Source organism: Lissotriton vulgaris, chromosome 3_1 (assembly GCF_964263255.1).
Source record: "Lissotriton vulgaris chromosome 3_1, aLisVul1.2, whole genome shotgun sequence".
NCBI lineage: Eukaryota > Metazoa > Chordata > Amphibia > Caudata > Salamandridae > Lissotriton > Lissotriton vulgaris.
Window position 1 is genome coordinate 2,019,524,100 of NC_141689.1, and position 20,680 is coordinate 2,019,544,779.

The 20,680-nt window shown below is 46.8% G+C and overlaps 1 protein-coding gene across 3 annotated transcripts in view; it reads left to right on the forward strand.

Annotated features, from left to right (window-relative positions):
* The window catches only part of SNX25 (sorting nexin 25), a 1,510,914-nt gene that overhangs the window by 1,116,694 nt on the left and 373,540 nt on the right, over positions 1–20,680 (forward strand). For all 3 annotated transcript variants that reach the window (XM_086962502.1, XM_086962503.1, XM_086962504.1), the window contains one exon: positions 5,464–5,748. In XM_086962502.1, the coding sequence (XP_086818628.1) occupies positions 5,464–5,748 (285 nt within the window). The remainder of the gene's footprint in view (positions 1–5,463; positions 5,749–20,680) is intronic.

Here is a 20,680-nt window from a genome sequence, read left to right on the forward strand (position 1 = left end):
AGGTCGAGCAGACCTAAAAAGCATGCGAAGCATGCTATGTCTGCGAAGACATCTTTTGCTGGCGTGTCTGGGGGAATGTGAGACAGCGATCGCCCACGCGCCCCGCTGTCTCAGATTCCTCCTCGAGGGCGCGCACGTCGCCGTGCACATCCCCTGCCTGCCATTCACTCTCAATCACACACAGCCACACTAACGCATGCGCGCACACACACATACACCCACGCAGGCACAATGCATACACACACACACACGAGCGCCCATGCACGCACGCACATACATACATGCAGAGACACCCCCCGCACACATACACACACGAGAGCACTGAGGCCCCCCCAGCCCTTTGGAACTTACCGGGCCAATCTCGGGGGACTCCACTCGCAGCACGCTCCTTTCCCGGGGCTCCCACTTGGTCAAGGGAGCCCCGCAACACTTCTGCAACCTCCTGCTGGCGGCCCCGGGGCTCTCCACCGCTCACAGGAGCCCCGGGCCGCAAGACGGATTTACGCCTCCTGCGTCCTCTTCCGGTCCGAACGCGGCCACGCTCCCGTCACAAGGCGACCTTGCCTGACTTCCGGTGCGGCCGCGGCGGGATTCACTGCTGGTTTTTAAAGCACTGAAGAATTTCATATCTCGTGTTTCATTGCTGTTCGGAGACTTTTAAAGCAAACGCATTACACTATACTTCCCGAGCTCACTTTTGCTATCTCGTTGCAGCCCTGGTGCTAACGCGTGAGGGAATGTGCGGTGTGCCCGAGACCTGGCAGCCAGGGCCAGCCAGCGCTGGGTACATGGAGAATAATCTCACAACAAAACACAACAGGCAGTCGGAGGGAAACTTTGTTGATATATTGTTTCCTGGAATCAAGTGAATTCCGAACACGCAGACTCAGCAATACAATAACTAATAACATGCAAACAGGTTTGCCTGTCTGTCACATGCAGATAGAGTACATACAGCCTGTTGAGGAATGTAGATATATAGTGTGCGTGAATTGTAATTGTTGCGCAAACACCAGTTGAGCGCATGGAGGTTTCACTTTCGCGTCAAGGAAGGCCCCTCTCTGCCCATTCAGCCCGCCCGGCACTAACGGATGGGCGCCTTGTATGGACGCAGGATAGCAGCAACTGCACACAGCGCCTCGATTCCCAGGGTGCACCGCACGGCGTGGGCACACACGAGGCGCACAGTGTGAGGAAACCCAGGGGCCCGGGTAGCGGCGGCTGCACAGGTTTAGGGGCGGAGGTGCCCTGAACACGGCCAGAAACTCTGAAGTCCAACTGGGCGAGGGCGGCGCATCTTACCTGCTCCTCAGCCCGGTCCCGGGCCTGTGCACCGAGCTCAGCGGGCAGAGGGTGCGGGCACGGCGGGCGCGGTGTGAGCCTGCCCGAGACTCACGGCCCGAACGCTGCACGGCTGCGCTTCCGGTCTCAAGTGCACCACATTCTCTCTGGTTGACTGTATCCCAATAAACCAGAGACAGAAATAGCACCACCTACCACACGCTGCAGAGTACTTCACGGAGCACGCTGGTCTAACTCACCACACCTGCCAGTGCAGCGGGGTTACATGAGAAATTAAATGAGAAGCGTGCAAAGTGAGGTCAGTCCGTGCCAAGTAGGGCGTGAACCCCATACTCTGCCAGGTGACCCGAATGCTATAGCGAGGGGCAAACTGTGCACCGCGTGCGACATTCTGTGACTAGGCAGGGAAATATTAAGATGATTGCCACTGCTGAAATAACAGGTATTTATTTCATGGCAGGTAAAGGTCATTTTTTGCTTATTAAAGGGCGTGCCATGAGCAATCGAGGGCATATGCACTAGTCGAAATTAACAATAGTGCAGCAGCTACAGTGCCACCGGGGCCCACTGCATCCAGGTTATGATTATTTGCTATCCATTGCACGGGTTAGTCCGTCCCAATTCTCTGGATTACGGAATGGGTTCATCATAGCGCCCTTGCTATGCCACTAAGTGTAGAGGTGAGTTGCTTGCCCAGCCGTTGTAAATCCATGCTGTATTGCGTAGAGGGCCTGCCTTGCCGCGCGAGGGCCGCACATGGCGCAAATAAGAGGCCTTCCATGGCAAGAGAATCGCCAAAGTTTGGAGGGGCCCTTGCCAGTAGCAAGTCATATGAGCCTCTTCACAAAGGCCAGATGCAGTGTGAGGCTCGTGAAACACACAATCTATGCGAAAATACCTTGTATGACCACGTCTTCACATGCTTTAAGCATGCATAGACCACACTAGAAATCATTTTACATGAGTGTCAACGAGTCAGTGCCAGGCACCCTGGGTTTCCACATTGAACCCTGAAAAGGGAGTGAGTACAAGTCTTAAAAGGACAAGTGGTGCTTGGTATAATATATAATTAGGTCGACTTCATTGTTTCAGCCTAACATATAGGCCATATGTTCGACATCACACAATTCAAGTTTAAAATTACAGGAAAACAGCACATAAATCCGTATTTTGTAAATCACAAACTACTCACCCTTAAAAGTCTCAGGGCGCTGGGGGCCGTTGTGGAAATTAATTGAACTATTGCCCGGAGTCACTGGTGCTGAGCTGAGATCAGAGCCGTGAGCCCTCTTTTCCGAAGTCAGCTGCCCTGGACGCTGCACTACACCTCTCCACACTGAAAACATTTCATCATCATACATATAAGAAATGTAAAAATTGCTTCAGCCCCCCTCCCCTTCCCGAAGTCTGCTCATTATTAAAAAGTGAAAATCTGATTCCTAATTTACAATTAGATTTTAAAGTGTTAATATTTGACTTTGTTGCATAAAACAGACCATCCAATACGCGGCCATCCTAACCTGCCGCCTGCAAACAGAGAAAAACTCATGATCGATCCTTTGTCAGGTAAAAACTTTTCTTTGGGGCACTTAACATAAACACAACAATGCAGTGCCAATAAAGTGCAATTGCTACTGAAATCATGGCATGCAATATTAATAATAACAAGCATTGAAAATGCAATAGGTCTCGCAATAGAAAAGTTTGATCTTTTAGTGTTGCAAATTTAATTTTTTTTTGTTTATATTTTTTCAAATTATAAAAGTATTAATTTTGTTTTTTGTAAAGTGAATAGTTATAAATCTACCAAATGTTACATTTATAGCATTAGTAAAGTTACATGTTTAGTTTTGTCCTTTTTTACATGTAAAAACTTTTACCATTAAAAATTAAAAATAACATTAGGTCACTATCCTTTATTTATAAAATTTTACACAAAATTGTGATTTTGCACATCAATACATGTAAAAAAGGACAAAACTAAATATGTATCTTTACTAATGCTATAAATGTAAAATTTGGTAGATTTATAACTATTCACTTTACAAAAAACAAAATTAATACTTTTATAATTTGAAAAAATATAAACAAAAAAAAATTACATTTGCAACACCAAAAGGTCAAACTTTTCTATTGCGAGACCTATTGCATTTTCAATGCTTGTTTAAACATCCTATTGTTGTTGCTTTGTCACGGTTTGTCATATGTTTGGACTCTGTTTCTAATTTGCTATTTTGTTTTTAATAAATGGGAACACATGCAGAGAAACCATTCGATTTTTTTTTATTTTGTGCGATGGGGGAGAAGTTTTGATTATGTTGGTACCAACAGAAAAGAGGGATTTAGCAACAAAAGGAGTCACCAAGAAGTGAGAAATGGAGTGTCTTTCCTCGATTCAAAGGATCCCATGATGTCAGTTTGTGTATTGTAATACGTTCTATTTTTGTGTGTAAGTCACCACCAATAATTTGCGTTAAATTAAGTGCTTGTTTAGTTCTACTTACGTTCAGAACTAGTTGTCGATTAATATGGCTATTGGAAATCAATGTGCAAAAACAAAATATATGGTTCTCAACCCCTGCCCTTCTACCTTCTACCAAACCCAATCCCAGGCTCAAGGCTGTGCCCCTGTAGCGAATGCATATGCTTGAGCACCTTGGGTTGATTCTCACGAGCAGTTGGACTGGTGTCACCAGATTGACAGGTGAAGTCTTAAAGTAGAGTGACACACTGGGCCGCTGGTTAAAATGCATCACAGATTTCAATTTTGCCCTATTCTTCCAGTGCTACTGATTTCCAAACTGCAGGTTCTGGGCATTACCCTATATGGTGTAGAACTCTGAGGTCACAAGGACTCTGCGGCCTTAGTGGTCATGGGAAATCGTTTCTTGCACCAATTGCTGAATCTCATGCTCTGCACCCTTTTACTTCCTCTTAGACTCGATCAAAGGCTGAGGCCCTTTCCCGAAGAGGTAGGTATTATACCAGTCCTCTGTTGGAGAAGGATTTGGGCCACTCCTGACCTTCTCTCTTATCGCTAGGGGTTGGAAGAGATACTGGGCCTATCTGGTTCTCGCTGTATACCATGGAGCAAGTGTGTCAGAGAAACCCTCAAAAAGTCAGGTAACAGGATATTGTGGGATGACCTGACATCAGCCCTGTTACCATCCAGGGGGACTATGGTCAGTATAGACAAAGCCTAGCGTAGGCACAACCCTCCTTTGGGACCCTGACAGATACCTTCCTTTTGGTAAAGGATGTCTTCTGGGTGGATTGATTTCTAGATGAGCTCGAGCCTGCGGATCCCCGGAAGCTTTACCTCCAATTCCGCCACGGCACATTACCCCTCTCTTCTTTAACTCATAGGTGTATCGGAGAGGCAATCTAGCCATGTGAGCTTGCCCCTCTTGTGATGATAACAAGGAAACAAAGGAGCGCACACTGTTCTTCTGACCAGCCTTCTGGAAAGGGAGTAGACGGTGGTCGGTTCCGCTGTGTCGGAATTTGGGAGTCGCGCAATATACTAAGGCACTCGGACTTCTGAAATACGACACGAGGCAAACTATTGTCTTTGCTGTTCCACAATATTTGCAATCAATGATGAGGATCAGGCAAAAGATGTGCCAGATAAAAATTGCCTCTGTTTGTCAAGAGGCTGTGTCCCTCAATTAATCCTGCCTTACCGTAGCACCTGCTCTTTACTGCCTTGTAGATAGCTAATATATGTATATTTTCTGACGCCTAATGTGCTCCATGAAGGTTTTGGTTGTACCGATTTTTATCTTAAGTTTTATTGATATTAGCAAATTGTTTTTTGTTTGTATTGCTTGCTTGAATCTCATTGTAGCACCTGCACTTTACTGCTCCGTCCTAGAAAGTCAATACATGTATATCCTGTGTTGCTTCAAAGTGCTTAAGAAATCACTAGCTGCACTGATTTTTATCATAACTTTTAGTGGTAGCAATCAATTGTTTTATGATAGTATTGCACTGTTGCCAGTTGACCCCTTCGATGGGAATTGCCAAGTTTAAATGTTATATGTTTTATTCTGTATGTATGTTTATTTGTTCCTTTATGGCTTTTAGCCTGATTTAGACACAATGTAAATACGTTTTATTGGACTAACAACATTAATTGCTTCATTTCTATTTGTCAACCAGAATGAAATACCTCAACTAGTTGGAGAAATCTACCAGAACTACTTTGTGGAAAGTCGAGAAATTCCTGTGGAAAAATCTCTTTACAAAGAAATTCAGCAAAGTCTTGTAGGAAATAAAGGCATAGAGGTGTTCAACAAAATTCAGAGTGATGTTTATGAAACTCTTAAGGATCGCTACTACCCATCCTTCATTGTCAGTGATCTGTATGAGGCACTGATCAAGCAGGAGGAAGACCGAAGTACTTCTCAGTCGATGTTTGATGATATTGATGAGAGAGATGAAGTGGTAAGTCAAATTAAACCACAGGCCAAGTGTTTTCCTACATCACTTTTTTTTAATTATACAATGTAGTAATTTTGACCTTGAGCGTTTGTTTCTCTTTGTTTACCAAACACTAACCTTGTGGAAAAGGTGTTATGGTATTTTGGCACTATATGGTCAGTACTTCTTAACTACTCGATTCAATTAAAGTAAGTGACTGTGCATTATTTCATCAGTAGATGTTTCCTTTCTATTCTATTGAATGCAGTTATTTGTTAATGGTGTTTGAGCGGAACCCAGTGCCTGAATAATCCGGACTGTACCCCAATAATCGTGAAAACCCAAAATTCAGTTACCTCAGGAGGTTCTACTTCTGGGTTGATCTAGCTTGAGAAAACATCCTACCCAACATCAGTTCAACAGAGTAACATAAGTTATAAATACCACTCAAAAACTGAGTTCTAGATCAGGGAATTTTTTTTAAAATGTATTACAACAATCTCAGAAAGCAGTACAGAAGAAATGCCGTGAAGGCTCAGAAGTGCAGATTTATACAGAATAGTCAAAAAGGCAATACATCATTCAAAGTCTCGAATGAGCAGCAAATTCATAAGTAATCTGGCAGCATCCCCAGCAGAAAAGAAAATGTCTCTGGCCCTCCCTCAAAAGCAACGTGTTATACACAATTTGTGTATATGAAATTAGCTAAAGGTACAGCTTCAGCATGGCACAACTGAAAGTAAATGATATTGAACAAATCTGAGGTTGCAGCGTCACATTTAGACTTCTAACAACATCCAATTTCTATGTATGCTTCGAGCAACCTCAGCAACACATAGCCATAGGCAGTTCAGCTAAAATGCAACATTTCTAAATATTTTCAAATTGTTAAAATCCTTTTTAACTTTGTACTAGAACGATATTTTATCATTTTATTGGTACATTTTAAAGGACATTTTTATGTATTAAATATTTGTTCTCAGCTGAGAACTAAATCAAATAAATAAATAAACTTGAATTACTCTAAACAGTGGGCTATACAATAGCGCAAGAGTGCTAACCCAGCAGCGAAACTACATCAAAAGAAGCCATGGGCACTTTTTAACATTAGGAACACTAGAAAGTTCATTCACAATCCATGCACGTTTAGGAGAAATACCGTATGATATCATTCTGTTGCTTGTTCTGTGAAGCTGTGAGGAGAGTAGAAGCACAGATGGACCAGATGGTAGGGATGGATGCAGGAGAGGGACCTCATGAGAGGGGTGAATGCAGGAACGAAGACAGAGAGCAAGAAATTGCATGCATTTAACCATTATGGCAATTTCACTTAATGTTGTCTAACCAAAAAGTGTAATTTAACACACTTCTAAACAATATATTAAACTTGTTTCAACTGCATACTTATTATTACATTGTTTACGTTTAGAATTCATGATAAAAATTCATTGATACTCAAAATGTGAATTGCAACATAAAAAATATAACTCCCACTTAGGCGTGTACGCTTCTCTTTGTTGTATGTGCTACCTGTTGACCTCAATTCATATTGCATCTTTTGTCCTCATTAACTGCTCCAAAAACCCCTGTAAATTCATAATACTTCGCCTTTTTTTGTCTCTGCTAGGCAGCGCATGCGCTGTCTCCAAGAGGCATGTGCTTAATCTGTGGGCTCCAGCCCACCCACAGGCTTCTCATTTGCTCGCTCCATCGTCTGTTTCACATTCTTTGTCCCTATTGTTCCCTGGCATGCATGGTCCTGAATCGTCTTGTGTTTAGCCCTCCCCCAGAGGGTGGACCAAGTACTTGTAAACAATCACAGCTCCCGTTTTTACGACCATTTTATGTCCTACGTTTTGGGTCTCGCCTGGCGTTAGCGGCGCGAATGCACTGCTCTCGCATGCGACGGCTTCTTGGAATCAATACAGATTCCAAAGCTTTCAGAGGCGGACTTGAAGCCCCGCCCATCTTTTTCATTCGCTGGCGTCATCCTCCATGGTAAACGCTGGCTCACGATTGAAAAGGAGGCTTCTTAGTCCCTCCTTGTTACCGCCCTGTACACTTTTGGCCACGCCCACCGGGATTGGAGCTCTCACTTGTGGCGTTACACTTTCTCCTTCATTAGCTGCTAAGCACTATATTTTTCGCACAACGCCAACAGCTTGTTTTCCTACCAACCCCAGACACAGCGGCCCATATTTCTTGTTTGCTGTTAGGGCCATGGCATCCTTGCTACGTCGCTCCGAATGACACCTGTTTTAATAGTGAAAGGTTTAGCATTACAAGCCTACCTCACAGGCACATGCATTTTCTATGAATATTATGGACTAAGTGAAGCAGGTTGAGCCCACAAATGATTAGCATGACTCCGTTTATATGTTTTGTCAATGGTGTTTCGATTGAGAGCAGTGGTGTCTCGTCACCCACCCCTCCCCTGCGCCACACGAAATGAGCACTATATGCCATCACAGCACACAGTCGCTATTCGGGGGTTTCTTTTATTTCAACGTGTGAGAACTGAGCAGCACCTCGAGCGTGCCTTCCCATTCAAAAGCGAGTGCCCCGCGGGGAACCCGTGTGAATCAAATCTCCCCGTGCCACCCCTCCATATGGGTCCCCGTTTCGTGGCGCGTGCACCGCCTTTTACCACCTTTCCATTCACCGGCTGCAGGGTCCCCCGGGGTAGATGTAGTCGTTTGGAAGCCCTTAATAAAGTCTGGGCTGGAGCTGCCTTGACCTTGGCGCAAGGACCCATCTGCGACCATACGAGCGGAGAACATTCCGTCATGCCTTCGCCGACTGTGTCCAATCGTTTATCTGCAGCTCATTATAAGCGGGAGGGCCGTGCTCCCAGACGTCTGGGGTGCATATGGAACACATTTTCTGGTGGTGGAGGTGGTTTCTGGCTTAGTCATTTCAATTAAGCTACAAGCATTAAAAATGCAATTGGTCCACCTTTAATTAAGTTAAAGCCATTTGCTTTGCTATACAATAGCATTAGCAAAGCAAATGGCTTTAACTTAATCAAAGGCGAGACCTATTGCATTTTCAATGCTTGTTTTCCCCCCCTAGCTTTCTACACAGTGCTTGTGCTTTTACCAGCTCTGCCTCCTCTCGCCCGCCCTCATGCCATGTCCAAAGATTACCCTCTCCCTGTCACTGCTTGGCCTGTCGTTGCTGCTTTTTGTTTCCCCCCACCTCCTCCCTTCCGTTGCTGCTTGCACCCTCGGACCTCCTGGTGTTTGCACATCTTGGGAAAGTGCGCACTCTTTGGGACGAAGGGAAGGGTGGTGGAGAGGGCGGCTACCCACCCCCTCCAGCAGCAGACCGCGGTATCCCTGGAGGAGCAAGCAGTGAGTGCACAAAGGGAAGTCCTTGGAGACAAACGGCTCAGACTTTCATTATCCTAGCCCCCACCGAGTGCACCGGTGCATTCTGGGCAGTGTCGTTTTATGCGGCTGGAGTTTGCGCTAAGGCTCTATCACCCTGTTCATGTGGAAACTGATAGAGGAATTCTGTGTCTCTGGTAAATATCTGTCTTTCAACTAGTAACCATATCCGCAGCTAGAGCGGCACCCTTGCTGTTAGGGGGCTGATGCGCGTGTAAGGTTGTGTGGAAGAAATCCTGCGAGCACTACAATCTTTGCAGTGAACTAAGACTGTAAATATTTATGTTTACTTTGGGGCTTTGTTTCTGTTCGCACTCTGTGTCTAAGACGACATTTTTGCTTCTTTTAAAATACTGTTTTTATCTCAGTAATTGCGGTGAATACTACCGCAAATACTTTTACCCCCTCCATGCTCCTCCGCTGGTCCCCGATCCGCCACGGCTTGTGCCGATTGTTGCGGAGGGACACTAAGCAACAGAACACGAGGCAGCGTCATCAGAGCTGCCCCCGCCCCTTCCTCCTACATATACCCCCTCCACAGCGCGGACGCGAGCAGCGGCGCGCCGGGCCGCCGCCTGTTGCCTTATTTTATTTATTTATTTTATTTTATATTCTTCTATAGCGCAAGAATAGACCCCTGAAGGGGTATCTCCGAGCTTTGCCAGTAAGTAAATCCTCAGATGTTAAATGAAGAGGAGAATGGAGCATTTAGAGAGAGAGATTATTTCAGTTAATGGGAAATAGATGTGTTTTCAAGACCTTGCGAAAGGTCAGATGATTGGTCAGTGTCCTTATATCAAAAGGCAGAGAGTTCCAGAGCTTTGGTCCAAGGTGGGCTAGGGCTCGCCCCCCTTGTCTGGCCTTCTTTATTCTGGGCACCTGCAGAAGTTGTTGGTTCACAGAGCGCAGGGTTCGCCCAGGGGCATAAGGCAGGAAGATGTTGGCCAGATATTTAGGGCCTTTGCCTATCACACTTTTGTGAATTGTGCATAGGGTCTTAAATTGCACTCGTTTTCTCACTGGTAACCAATGAAGTTTGGTCAGCAGGGGAAGGGAGGGAGTCCTGGGGGGGGCATTGAGGACTATCCTAGCTGCCGTATTTTGGATTACTTGCAGTTTTTTGATCTGCCCTTCATTTGCTCCCAAAAGAAGGCTGTTGCAGTAATCCACTCTGCTGATGATTAATGCCTGCACTAGTGTTTTTCTATGGCAGTCTGGCAGGTAGGGAAACACTCTCCTTAGCATACCGATGGCTCGGAAACAGGTGCTTGCCACCTGGTTTACGTGGTCCTTGTAGGTAAGTGTTTGATCTATTAACACTCCTAGATTTCTCACTGTGTTTTTAGGGCTAGGGACGGGGCCTAATTCCAGGGGCCACAAGTCCGGTGTCCAGTGTGTTGTTGCTTGCCCAAACAACATGACCTCCGTTTTTCCTATATTGCATTGGAGGCAGTTTGCTGACATCCAAGCAGATATTGCTCTCATTCCCTCTGCGAAGGATTTTTTTATCGCAGGTGTCAGATCTTTAAAGGGAAAGAGGAGTTGGGTGTCGTCAGCGTACGACACTGGTGTAAACCCAAATGATCTTGCTAGGTTGGCTAGTGGAGCCACATACACATTGAAAAGTGTAGGGCTTAAACAGGAGCCCTGTGGCACTCCCTTATTGAGCTCCCTGTGGATGGATTTGTGGGAGCCCAGCCTAACCTCTTGAGAGCGTCCTGACAGAAAGCTTTCCATCCATGCCAATGCCGTGCCCTCCAAACCTACATCTTTTAGTCGCTCAAGAAGCATTTTGTGAGACACCGTATCGAAAGCGGCGGAGAGATCCAACAGCACCAGAATCATAGAATTGCCCCCATCCAGTGCCATTCTGATGTTATTGGTCACTGTTTGGAGGGCAGATTCGGTGCTGTGGTTTGGCCTGAACCCAGATTGGGAATAGTCCAGGCCCTCCGTCGCTTCAAGATGTTGTGACAGATAGGTGTTCACATGCTTCTCAGCTATCTTACTGATGTATGGTAAGAGTGAAATAGGACGCAGGTTGGAAAGGTCGGTCCATGGGGAAGCAGCTTTCTTGCGTATTGGGTTTACTACCGCCCTCTTCCAGTCTGCTGGGACTTGTCCTTTCGTAAGAGATGTATTGATGACATTCTGTATGAAGGGGCCCAGGAGAGGGAGCAGAGGAGGAACCATCTTAGCAGGGAGAAGGTCGTTTGGAGACCCTGATTTAATGTAGGTAATAAGGTGAGGGAGATCTGCACTTTCAATAAGGGGAAAGTGTGATATGGGACATCCACTGTCTTTGGGCAGTCTTTTGTCCTTGACCCCTTGCCAAATCCACAGCTGTATCGGCGGTAAGGTTACCATTACTAGCCATCATGCTCTGTTACTCTCAGGAAGAACTAATCGCTCTCAACCTTAACACTCGCCAAACTTCCACAATACTCATGTTACACAATGCATACAGAAGAATAGGTCCTGCAACACCACTGCCTCCACTGTGTCCTTACCTGGCCATGATCGCCCTCAGGTGCGACCATAGGTTCTATTCAGATATCAGCTCTTTATCTCAACACCAGATCTATCCCCAGGCATGCCCTGGAGGTATGGAGCCTTTTAGACACTGAGCGACCTGACATCTGTTTCTTCACTGAAACAAGGCTAAATAGCCAAGCCTCGCCCGATGTGGCTATTGCCTTCCCCCAGGAATACCATCTTATCAGGCAAGACAGAGATGGTAGGAGAGGCGGTGGTGTGGCGCTGGCGGCTAGATCCCCCATCTCCATTACCCTGCTCGAATCTTTCGTTAACCCCTTGCTTGAAATAACAATAGTTAACATCATGTATAATAAAACGTCACAGGGGAGGGCTGCCTTAGTCTACAGACCTCCAGGAGACAAAGCTAAGTTTGTTAACGTTCTCCTTGACACCATAGCCTCTCATGTGTTGGCCACAGATAATTTTATCTTGATAGGAGATTTCAATTACCATGCGGAACTCGCCCATGATGATGACACCTGCCACTTATTTTTAACTTTGGAAACCTTATCATTATCGCAAAGAGTGGTAGAACCCACACATCAGGCAGGGCACACCCTTGACTTAATTTTCACCCACCTGCCCAGCCTTAACTGCGAACCTCCACTACCCATGACCTGGACAGATCACTATCTTGTAAAGTTTAGGTTTTGCAAACATACTGAGTCCAGGACCTTTAATCGCTCAGATACTAAACTAATACGGCCCTGGCGCAAGCTGACCCCGGAAGCATTCTCGACTGCTTTTATACCCCTCAATCACTGTATCATTAACATCGATTTAACAGCAGTCCAGCTAGAAGCATCCATTAGGGGCACTCTGGACACAGTCATACCCGAAACCACAGTCAAGGTTAAAACAATAGCATCCCCATGGTTTACGGAGGAGCTTAAAGCCGACAAATCCGCCAGTAGATCGGCGGAAAGGCTGTAGAGAAAGACCGGAACGCCAGATAATAGCCTGAACTATAAACGGGTTCTTTCCAATTACCTGAAAAATATAAGGGCTGCAAAATCCTCCTACCTCACCCACAGGATCAATAAAGCCGCTCACTTGAGCAAAGAACTATACAAAATAGTCAATGAGTTTACCTCTCCGCAGGTGGAGCAGTCAGCATTTGTCCCCACTGTACAGTGGGTTAACTCACTCGCAGCCCACTTCGACAAACAAATCAAGATGATTTATTCCACATTTGTTGCCCCTAATCCAGATATCCCTCAAACCGGAGAGCCCCCCCCCCCCCCCCCCCCCCCCCCTGCTACCTCTCTACCCCAGCTCATACCGAGTCCCCTTCCATTTTGGAATTTAAGCCCACTACAACAGTGGAAGTGTTAGAAACCCTAGTGAAGGTGAAATCGGGCTCCCCTACAGATTCTCTGGTTCCGCGCAAGTGTAGCAAGATCTTCCCGTCATTGGCCAGCTCTCTCACCAACATCTTTAATGCCTCGTTTGAATTAGCCTCGTTCCCCAGTTGCTGGAAGGTGGCTCAGGTTAAAATTATTCTTAAAAAACCTACCAGCGACCCCACTATCCTATCTAATTACAGGCCTATCTCGCTTCTGCCCTACTTTGGAATGGTATTGGAACATCTTGTTAACAAGCGAGTCTCAACTTTTATTGAAGAACAGGGGCTCCTTGATCCCTCGCAGTCGGGGTTCCGAGCCGCCCACGGGACGGACACTGCAGTAATGGAGGTAGTGGATCACCCTTGATAGACGCGAGTCTGCTGTCCTTATCCCATTGGATCTGTCGGCAGCCTTTGACACCATCTCTCACAGCATTCTTCACCAACGACTGTGGGAGATTGGTGTCAGAGGCAAAGCCCGTGCTTGGTTTGAGAGTTATCTAGCAGACCGGCACACATACGTAAAGGTTAACACCCTAGAATCTAGTAAGATCCCCCTTTCCGTAGGAGTTCCACAGGGATCTATTCTAAGTCCCCTGCTTTTCAATTTGTATCTCACCCCCCCTGGCCAATATTATAAAATCACGCTGCTTTTCCACAGTGTCTTACGCGTACGATACCCAGGTGTTGATTACCTGCAGCTTAGATTTTCTTGACACCCGTTCCAGATTTCAGAAATGCATGATCTCGATCAGGGACTGGGTAAATATTAACTGTAGGAGAGTAGGGTCTGCAATCCTATAATCACCCAGATTTTTTGCTTTTGTTTCACTGGTTTACGACTTTCCCTGGCTGTGGGCCTGCCAATCAGACCCACGGCCTAGCTGTTCTCTCGCTAAATTGACATGTGTACCTTAGGTGCATTACCCAATTGGAACTGGGCCACCTTGTCAGACCCTGTAACTCAGGGCATCGGTGTACCCAGGGCCTACCAGGGGCTGAAGCATGTATTATGCCACCCCTGGATGGCCATCTAAATCTGACACAACTGGCTGCACGACAGCTGGGGCAAGGTGGCGTACTCGCCCTTTGCTTTAGGTATAGTATCCCTATATCTAACCCTAAAATGGACACCCGAATTCCTATCAGTCACTCCTATGGCAGGCCTTGACAATCCTGAAGGCAGAGTGTGTGGAATCGTGTGAATTGGGCTCTGGCACGAGCCGAGCCCGGTTGCAGCTTGCGGAACCAAGACCCAATGGCTGTTCCATGGTAACGCGTACCATATTGGTAACTTTGGTATCGCGTTATCAAGACATGTCGAGTAAGGTGTCATACGAATCGGGATGCTGACCCCTCACCAATGCTGGCGACGAGGTTAGCATTCCGCCCTTCTAGAGGGACACGACATGTACCTAACTGTGAACCCCGGTTAAAGTTAACTGAAGCCTCAGCTCCACAAAATGGATGCTGCCACCACAGACACGAGTCTGACCGCCTGCTGCTGGGAGTCCTTCCAGCGAGGAGAACTTGGACAAAGGGTTTCCTGTCCGGGGCGGTGCTCGCACCATCCCAGACAGGGTTTTGTGTATCCTGGGTAGGCAGGGCTTTACAGGAAGGTGACTGCGGAGTGGCACCCCGGTGCTCACTACGCATCTGCCGGCTAGAACCAGTTCCAGGGGCGCCCCAGCCCCTGACCTGGGGAAAGTCCGGCATGGGAGAGGGGTGTAACCAGCCCCCTTCCTGGTCCCACCCCTAGGGCAGGACTAGTCACGTACCCACCCCTTTCTTTAGGATAAAGGCAGGAGCGGGGACCCTTCCAAATTAGATCATCTTTAAATCAAGAATACTTTCTACGAAAGGACCTCTCGACTCTTCTCAAGATTTCTCCCTTGTGGCTAAGGAGTAGTCACCCTGCATCCGCAGGCACCATCTAAGAACTCTGCGGTTTGCTGCAAGTCCTTCCTCCGGAATCCGACGGCCCAGCTCGACGAGAACCAGCTTCCCTGGCACCTCTGACCTCTACACACATCGTCAGCTCAGCTGAGATCTGTGGGTGCGACGAGACCTCGAGGGACCGGCCATCATCAAGACCTGCACGATTTCTTAACCGGCACAATCACCGAGGGATCCTCTGGTGAGTGCTCTGGGGTCCGAGAAGCCCCGTCCCTGAGCAGCTCCAGCACTGAAGTGCAGCCTCCCAGCATCTCCACGATCTGCGTGGGGCCCTTCTGCTCTCTGCTGTTCAGCACGTTGTCTGATCACTAGCCGCTGGCTGTGACCTTCTTGACGACACCCGACAACCAACGCTGCTAGTCTGGTTGCTCCAGACTGGCCTTTTCTCCCTTCTGAGAGAGGAGCACCCCGGACCCTCCTGGTCCTCTCAAGACGCCATTTTAGGCCCACCATGTGGCCCTGAAATTTGCCAAGGCTTGTTGCCCCAATCCTGGGCCCAGCGACGCCGACAGCATCAACCTTCGTGGGACAGCTCGCACCTCCATCCTGGTCGCCGACAACGCCTCCTGGTCCGTGAGACTGCAGAGCCTAGCGTCGCCCACTCACCTAGTCGAGGTGACGATCATCCGGTGCCCTCCTGGTACCCTCTGACTACTGGCTAGTAGTACGAACTTGGTCCCCTCTGCTTTCAGGTGTCATCCATCTCTGATCCAGGCTTGGTTCTCTACAAACTATTTCCACTGGTCGCCGGCCAGCAACTCCTTTCTTCCGGCTCCTGGCTCGTCAGCGAAGACTCCAGACGTCTGTAAAGACTTGTGCAGCCGCAGCCCTTGAGGCTAGGTAACTCCGGCATTTCGGTGCCCGCATAGCCTCCTTAGTTAAGGGTCCCGAGTCCCTCGCTTCTGACTTGCCTTATCGGGTCCGCCCGAGACCACTAAACTTTCCGTGCCCTCGGGCACTTGTATTGATTGTGCACTTGAAGTATTTTCCTAAGAGCTTTGTTGTGTGCTTAGTACCCTGTCCTCATAAAGAGTACAGGGCTGTTGTGATTCTAATAAATACACTGTTTATTTTCATAACACTTGTGTGGTGTCCTTTCACTTGGTGTTCAAGGGGTTTGTGATGGTATAACAGCTGGCTTAGCACGCCCTCTAGAGTTTAGCCCGAAGACTGCTCGTATCCACGCTACTAGGATAGCTGGTCTCAGGTTGACTTACAACCAATCACCATAAGGGTCGTTTTAACCGATGCATAGTGATCACTAGAATAGTGAGCACTGCATATCGGGCCAACTTCTCACACTAACAAACTTTAACTCCATTACAGCAAGACAGAAATAATGCTGTTTGGTAAGGCCAAGCTGATATGGGCACAAGATATGTGGCCCCAAGAACTGGGACCCTGCCCAGAGCCCAAAGAAGTGGTACGCGACCTGGGAATTATGATTGAACCCACCCTTTCTATGAAATCCCACGTCAATCAAGTCTCTCGCACCTGCTATGGTATCTTGCGCCAAATTCGTAAAATATTTAAATGGCTTCCCCTTGAGTCTAGGAAGCCCCTGATTCAGGGGCTCATCATCAGCCACTTAGACTACGGCAATGCCTTGTTTGCCTCTATTTGCGAGTGTCTGCTGACCAAGCTACAAACCCTTCAGAACGCGGCAGCTCGTTTGGTGCTTGGGCTGTCCCCTAGGTCACCCTCTCTGCCCAGTCTCAAGGAGCTACACTGGCTCCCTGTGCGCCAAAGAAGTCACTTCAAGATACTTAGTATCATCCACAAGCTCCTTTCTGGTATAGGGCCCTCCTACTTAGCGAAGAAACTGGTTTGGTACAACCCCCCCAGAGTCCTTAGATCCATCTCCAAATCCCTCCTGGTCCAGCCAAGGGCCAGGACTTCGAGAAATGGTTGCCGGGCTTTTTCCTATATAGCTCCCCTGCTCTGGAATAAGCTGCCCCTCCATCTGTCGTCCCTATCCAACCATCTGGCCTTTCGGAGGGGTCTGAAAACATGGCTCTTTCCCAACTAATCTGCGCTACCTCTCTTGAACTCATGGTTGTTGTCTCTCTCTGCTAAGCGCCTTGAGACTTTTCTGGTGAATCGTGCGCTATACAAGAACCTATGACTATGACTTTGCCCATCCACAAATCACCCAGTCTCCCGTGACTGCTTTCTGTTTCCCTAACCTCCCCCCTCCTGTCTCTGCTTGCTCCCTCGCACCTCCTGGTGCTTGCCCAGTCCAAAAATCACCCTTTCCCTTGACCGTTGATTCACCAAAATGCCAACAGTAGCGGAAGTGACATATTCTTCTCTTTGACCTTACTGATGTCACAGGAAGTGACATCATATGACCTTTGACCCTGCATCGTCCCATGAATTGATGTCATATAACTTTAATCCTGAGGACATTGCAATAATTAACTTTGCTGAGGTTACATAATTGAATAATAAAAAATTATATACTCTTCTAGGAGAGAACAAAGGGTGGGTGGTTCTATTCCCTGTGACAATTTTGAAAAAATGGGCTATACTAGTGTCTTTTAATGCACACTTTTCACATACATTTGCTGGAAAGCTATAGGCTCTAAAGAAACACTTGCTAAATATTCAAGTCCTTTCATGGTGTGCCAAGCTACTGAAATCTGACAGTCCCCATGAGTCTGCCCAATTATATTTTTTAAAATGTCCTATGGTTGCCCCCTTATGTCAAAAATAACCTCCATTGTTAGGACCAACAGTTTTCCATGGCGGCCCCTTTTGCCCAAACATTGCATACAATATGCCAGTGCCAGAAATTTCCTAATACTGCTTCGCTGGCACCATGAAGGTCCCTTATGTCAAAGGTTACCTTCTAATATGTCGAGGACCACATTTTGTCATGGATGGCCCCATGACCTTGTCACAGCTCTCTTCCCATATGCCAAGAATTTCCTTCAATGTGCAATCACCAGCAATTTTCCAACTATGCTGAGCATTTCCTTCAGGAGGCCAGCGCTGGCATATTTTCATGGGAGCTCCATGCCAGAATTTACCTACACAGTGCCAGCAGTAGCATTTTGTCTAGGGTGCTTCTATAAGCAAAGAAGCATGCCAGGTCCAACAGCCTATCTGCAAGTATAACAACACATGTTCACTTACATTCACTTATTAACACTCTATCATTAGCACTGACTTGCACTCATTCATTTTCGCCTACTCTCGTGCATTCACTCTCGCCCTGAACCACTCATTCGCACTCTCTCTCACTCACACTCTTACTCATTTATATTTACTCACTCGTTGATACACACACACATCCCTAGGAATATGTGAGGGCATAAAAAAACAGCCTTGTTGACTTTCCGTAATAGCCAGTCCACAACCTAGACATCTTTCTCGCACCTTCATCTCTCAGGAACAGTGACCTCCTTTTTTGATTTGATTACAGCTGCGGAGCATGGGTACTGGGCATTTATCAGTTCCTAGCTTCCCCCTTTTTTTCTTTGATGATATTGCCTCAGAATATCATATAGTTTGTTACCCTCTCACCTACGTTTCGAGGATTCCATCGGAGGCCACAGCCTGTCTGTGAGTAATTAGTAGCCATTTTTGTTGAAGCTAAATAATCATGCTTCAACAAAAATTAGCGTTCCTTCCCTCAGTTGTGGAGGTGGGAAAGGGCCTTGGTGACAATGTATCAGTGGATATTGGTAGGGTAACCCTTGGAAATGTCAAACCAAAGCAGCATAGAAACCTAGAGGCCAGGACACAAGGTAGTGTGGGACACAAGTGGAAAACCATTTTATTTTAGGTTGCCTGCCTTAGTGGTTCTTTTCTTCTAAATAAATATTTACGTGAACATAGGGGGTCAGCATTAACATATTTTTTGCAATTATGAGTGGTTTCTTCTCAAGTAGCGCAAAATGTATGATGGATGTTTTGCTTGAATTAACCTCAGCTATTGTGATAACTCTGGTCCATATTAATGTCCCTGTTTATTTTCTCACTGGCCCATGGCATCCATATTTAAGTCGTTCTCGTCAGCTCCAAAATTGCCAGTCCAGCTTAAGCGTTTAGTAGATGTCCTCTCCATTTGCACATACTATGAGCCTCAACCTTGTTGAACAGCACAGTGACCCACCACTTAATTACTAACCATGAAACCCATAGTTGACCTGGGCCACTCAGTGAGAAGAGCAAATCTATAATGAATGGAGTACTTCAATTAATCACAGCTGCTGGCAATTAGTAACTCTTGGATCCCACCCAGTTGTGACTAGTAGTGAATATGCAAGGCAAGATAGGGGTGGAATTCATGCTCTTATACGTTATTTTGTTGTATAGGTATGAAGTGCATTTTAGATATCTCAGCTTCACTCTTTTCACCACTGTACCTATCCCCCACTTGGGAGACATGTAAGGAAGTAGTGTTCAGAGAATGTAATTCACCCAAGCGTTTTTCTGGTATTTGAACTACAGTTGTTCAGCAAAGAGGAGAGACTGAGGGGCTTTTTACCGAGGTCCAGCAAAGATGCCCTGTACAAATGTATTAAAAAAAGATTTGCTGTTCCTCAACATGGTGATGCCTAGAAAATAAACAGACTTCATACCCACCACTACCATGGAGTATGATATGGCAGTCTGGCTCTGTTTAGGGTAGAAGGATCAACGGGGATCCCGCTCTTTTTCGGAACTAGGGTCCGCACACACCCAGCAAGCTAGGTGTCATGCTTCATCATTTGGACCTGCTCCTCGTTGGGTCAGCACTGCAATACCCAACAAGCTCCCATAAAGGTGCTCTTTGTTGGAGATCTTCTGTTCCTTGCTGTTTGTTGAAGTGGGGGGTGTGGCCCGTGAAGTGTATGATCAAAACAAGTAGGATAATCCAAATAATATTTTTAGTCAGGCTGGTTATCCCCTTGATTAAAAACGTGTGGAGTGCTAGCTTTCCTGGCTTCTAGGTTCAGTACAAGCTATGCCTATCTCCTAAGGTCAACATGTTTCTTGCCTAATGGTTCTAATAATCGGTGGCAACTCTTCAGGACCTACTCTATGTGAAGTTAATCTAGATACACTCAGTGGTGGGGGCTAGTAGCTACCTACCACATGTAGTCACTATCATAGAGATATTCAATAGTGCGGTTCATAGATCTCCCGGATTGGATCCGGTGCCGGCGTGGAGGGTAGGTGAGCCAGCTGATGCCCAAACGACAGAATGAACACCACACTACCAGGTGTCCTATAGAATCGCCACACACCAATCAAGCGATCTGAACCGCACTATTGAATATCTCTAGCATGATTGGCTGCCACCACTTCAGCCAGGAAGTGGTAACAGGTATTGGGACTCTGCCCAAGTAAAAACATTTTTAAAACACAAGGAATACCCTGACCCCGTTGGCCTGGTGGTGGGGTCCTGTCAGAGTCCAAATGTATTTATTTTAAATCTTGCCATGTATTCGCAGAGGATGCGTGTAAAAAAATACAACACCAGCACATTCTCCCACGCTTCTGTTTTTTAGCCCGCCGGGTGGGCCAGGTCCAGAGGGGGTATTGTTTACATTATAATGGGGGAGGGGGTGCATGAGGCCCCCGCCCCGGACCGATTACGGTCCCGGGCCCCATCTTCTAGGGCCTGACAGATATTGAGAAGGGGAGGGGACTGCACAGCTTCCCTCCACAGGCAAATTTTGCCCCAGGACCCCAACCCCTGAGGCCCAGCCCTATTAAACGTGGGAGGGGGGCAATC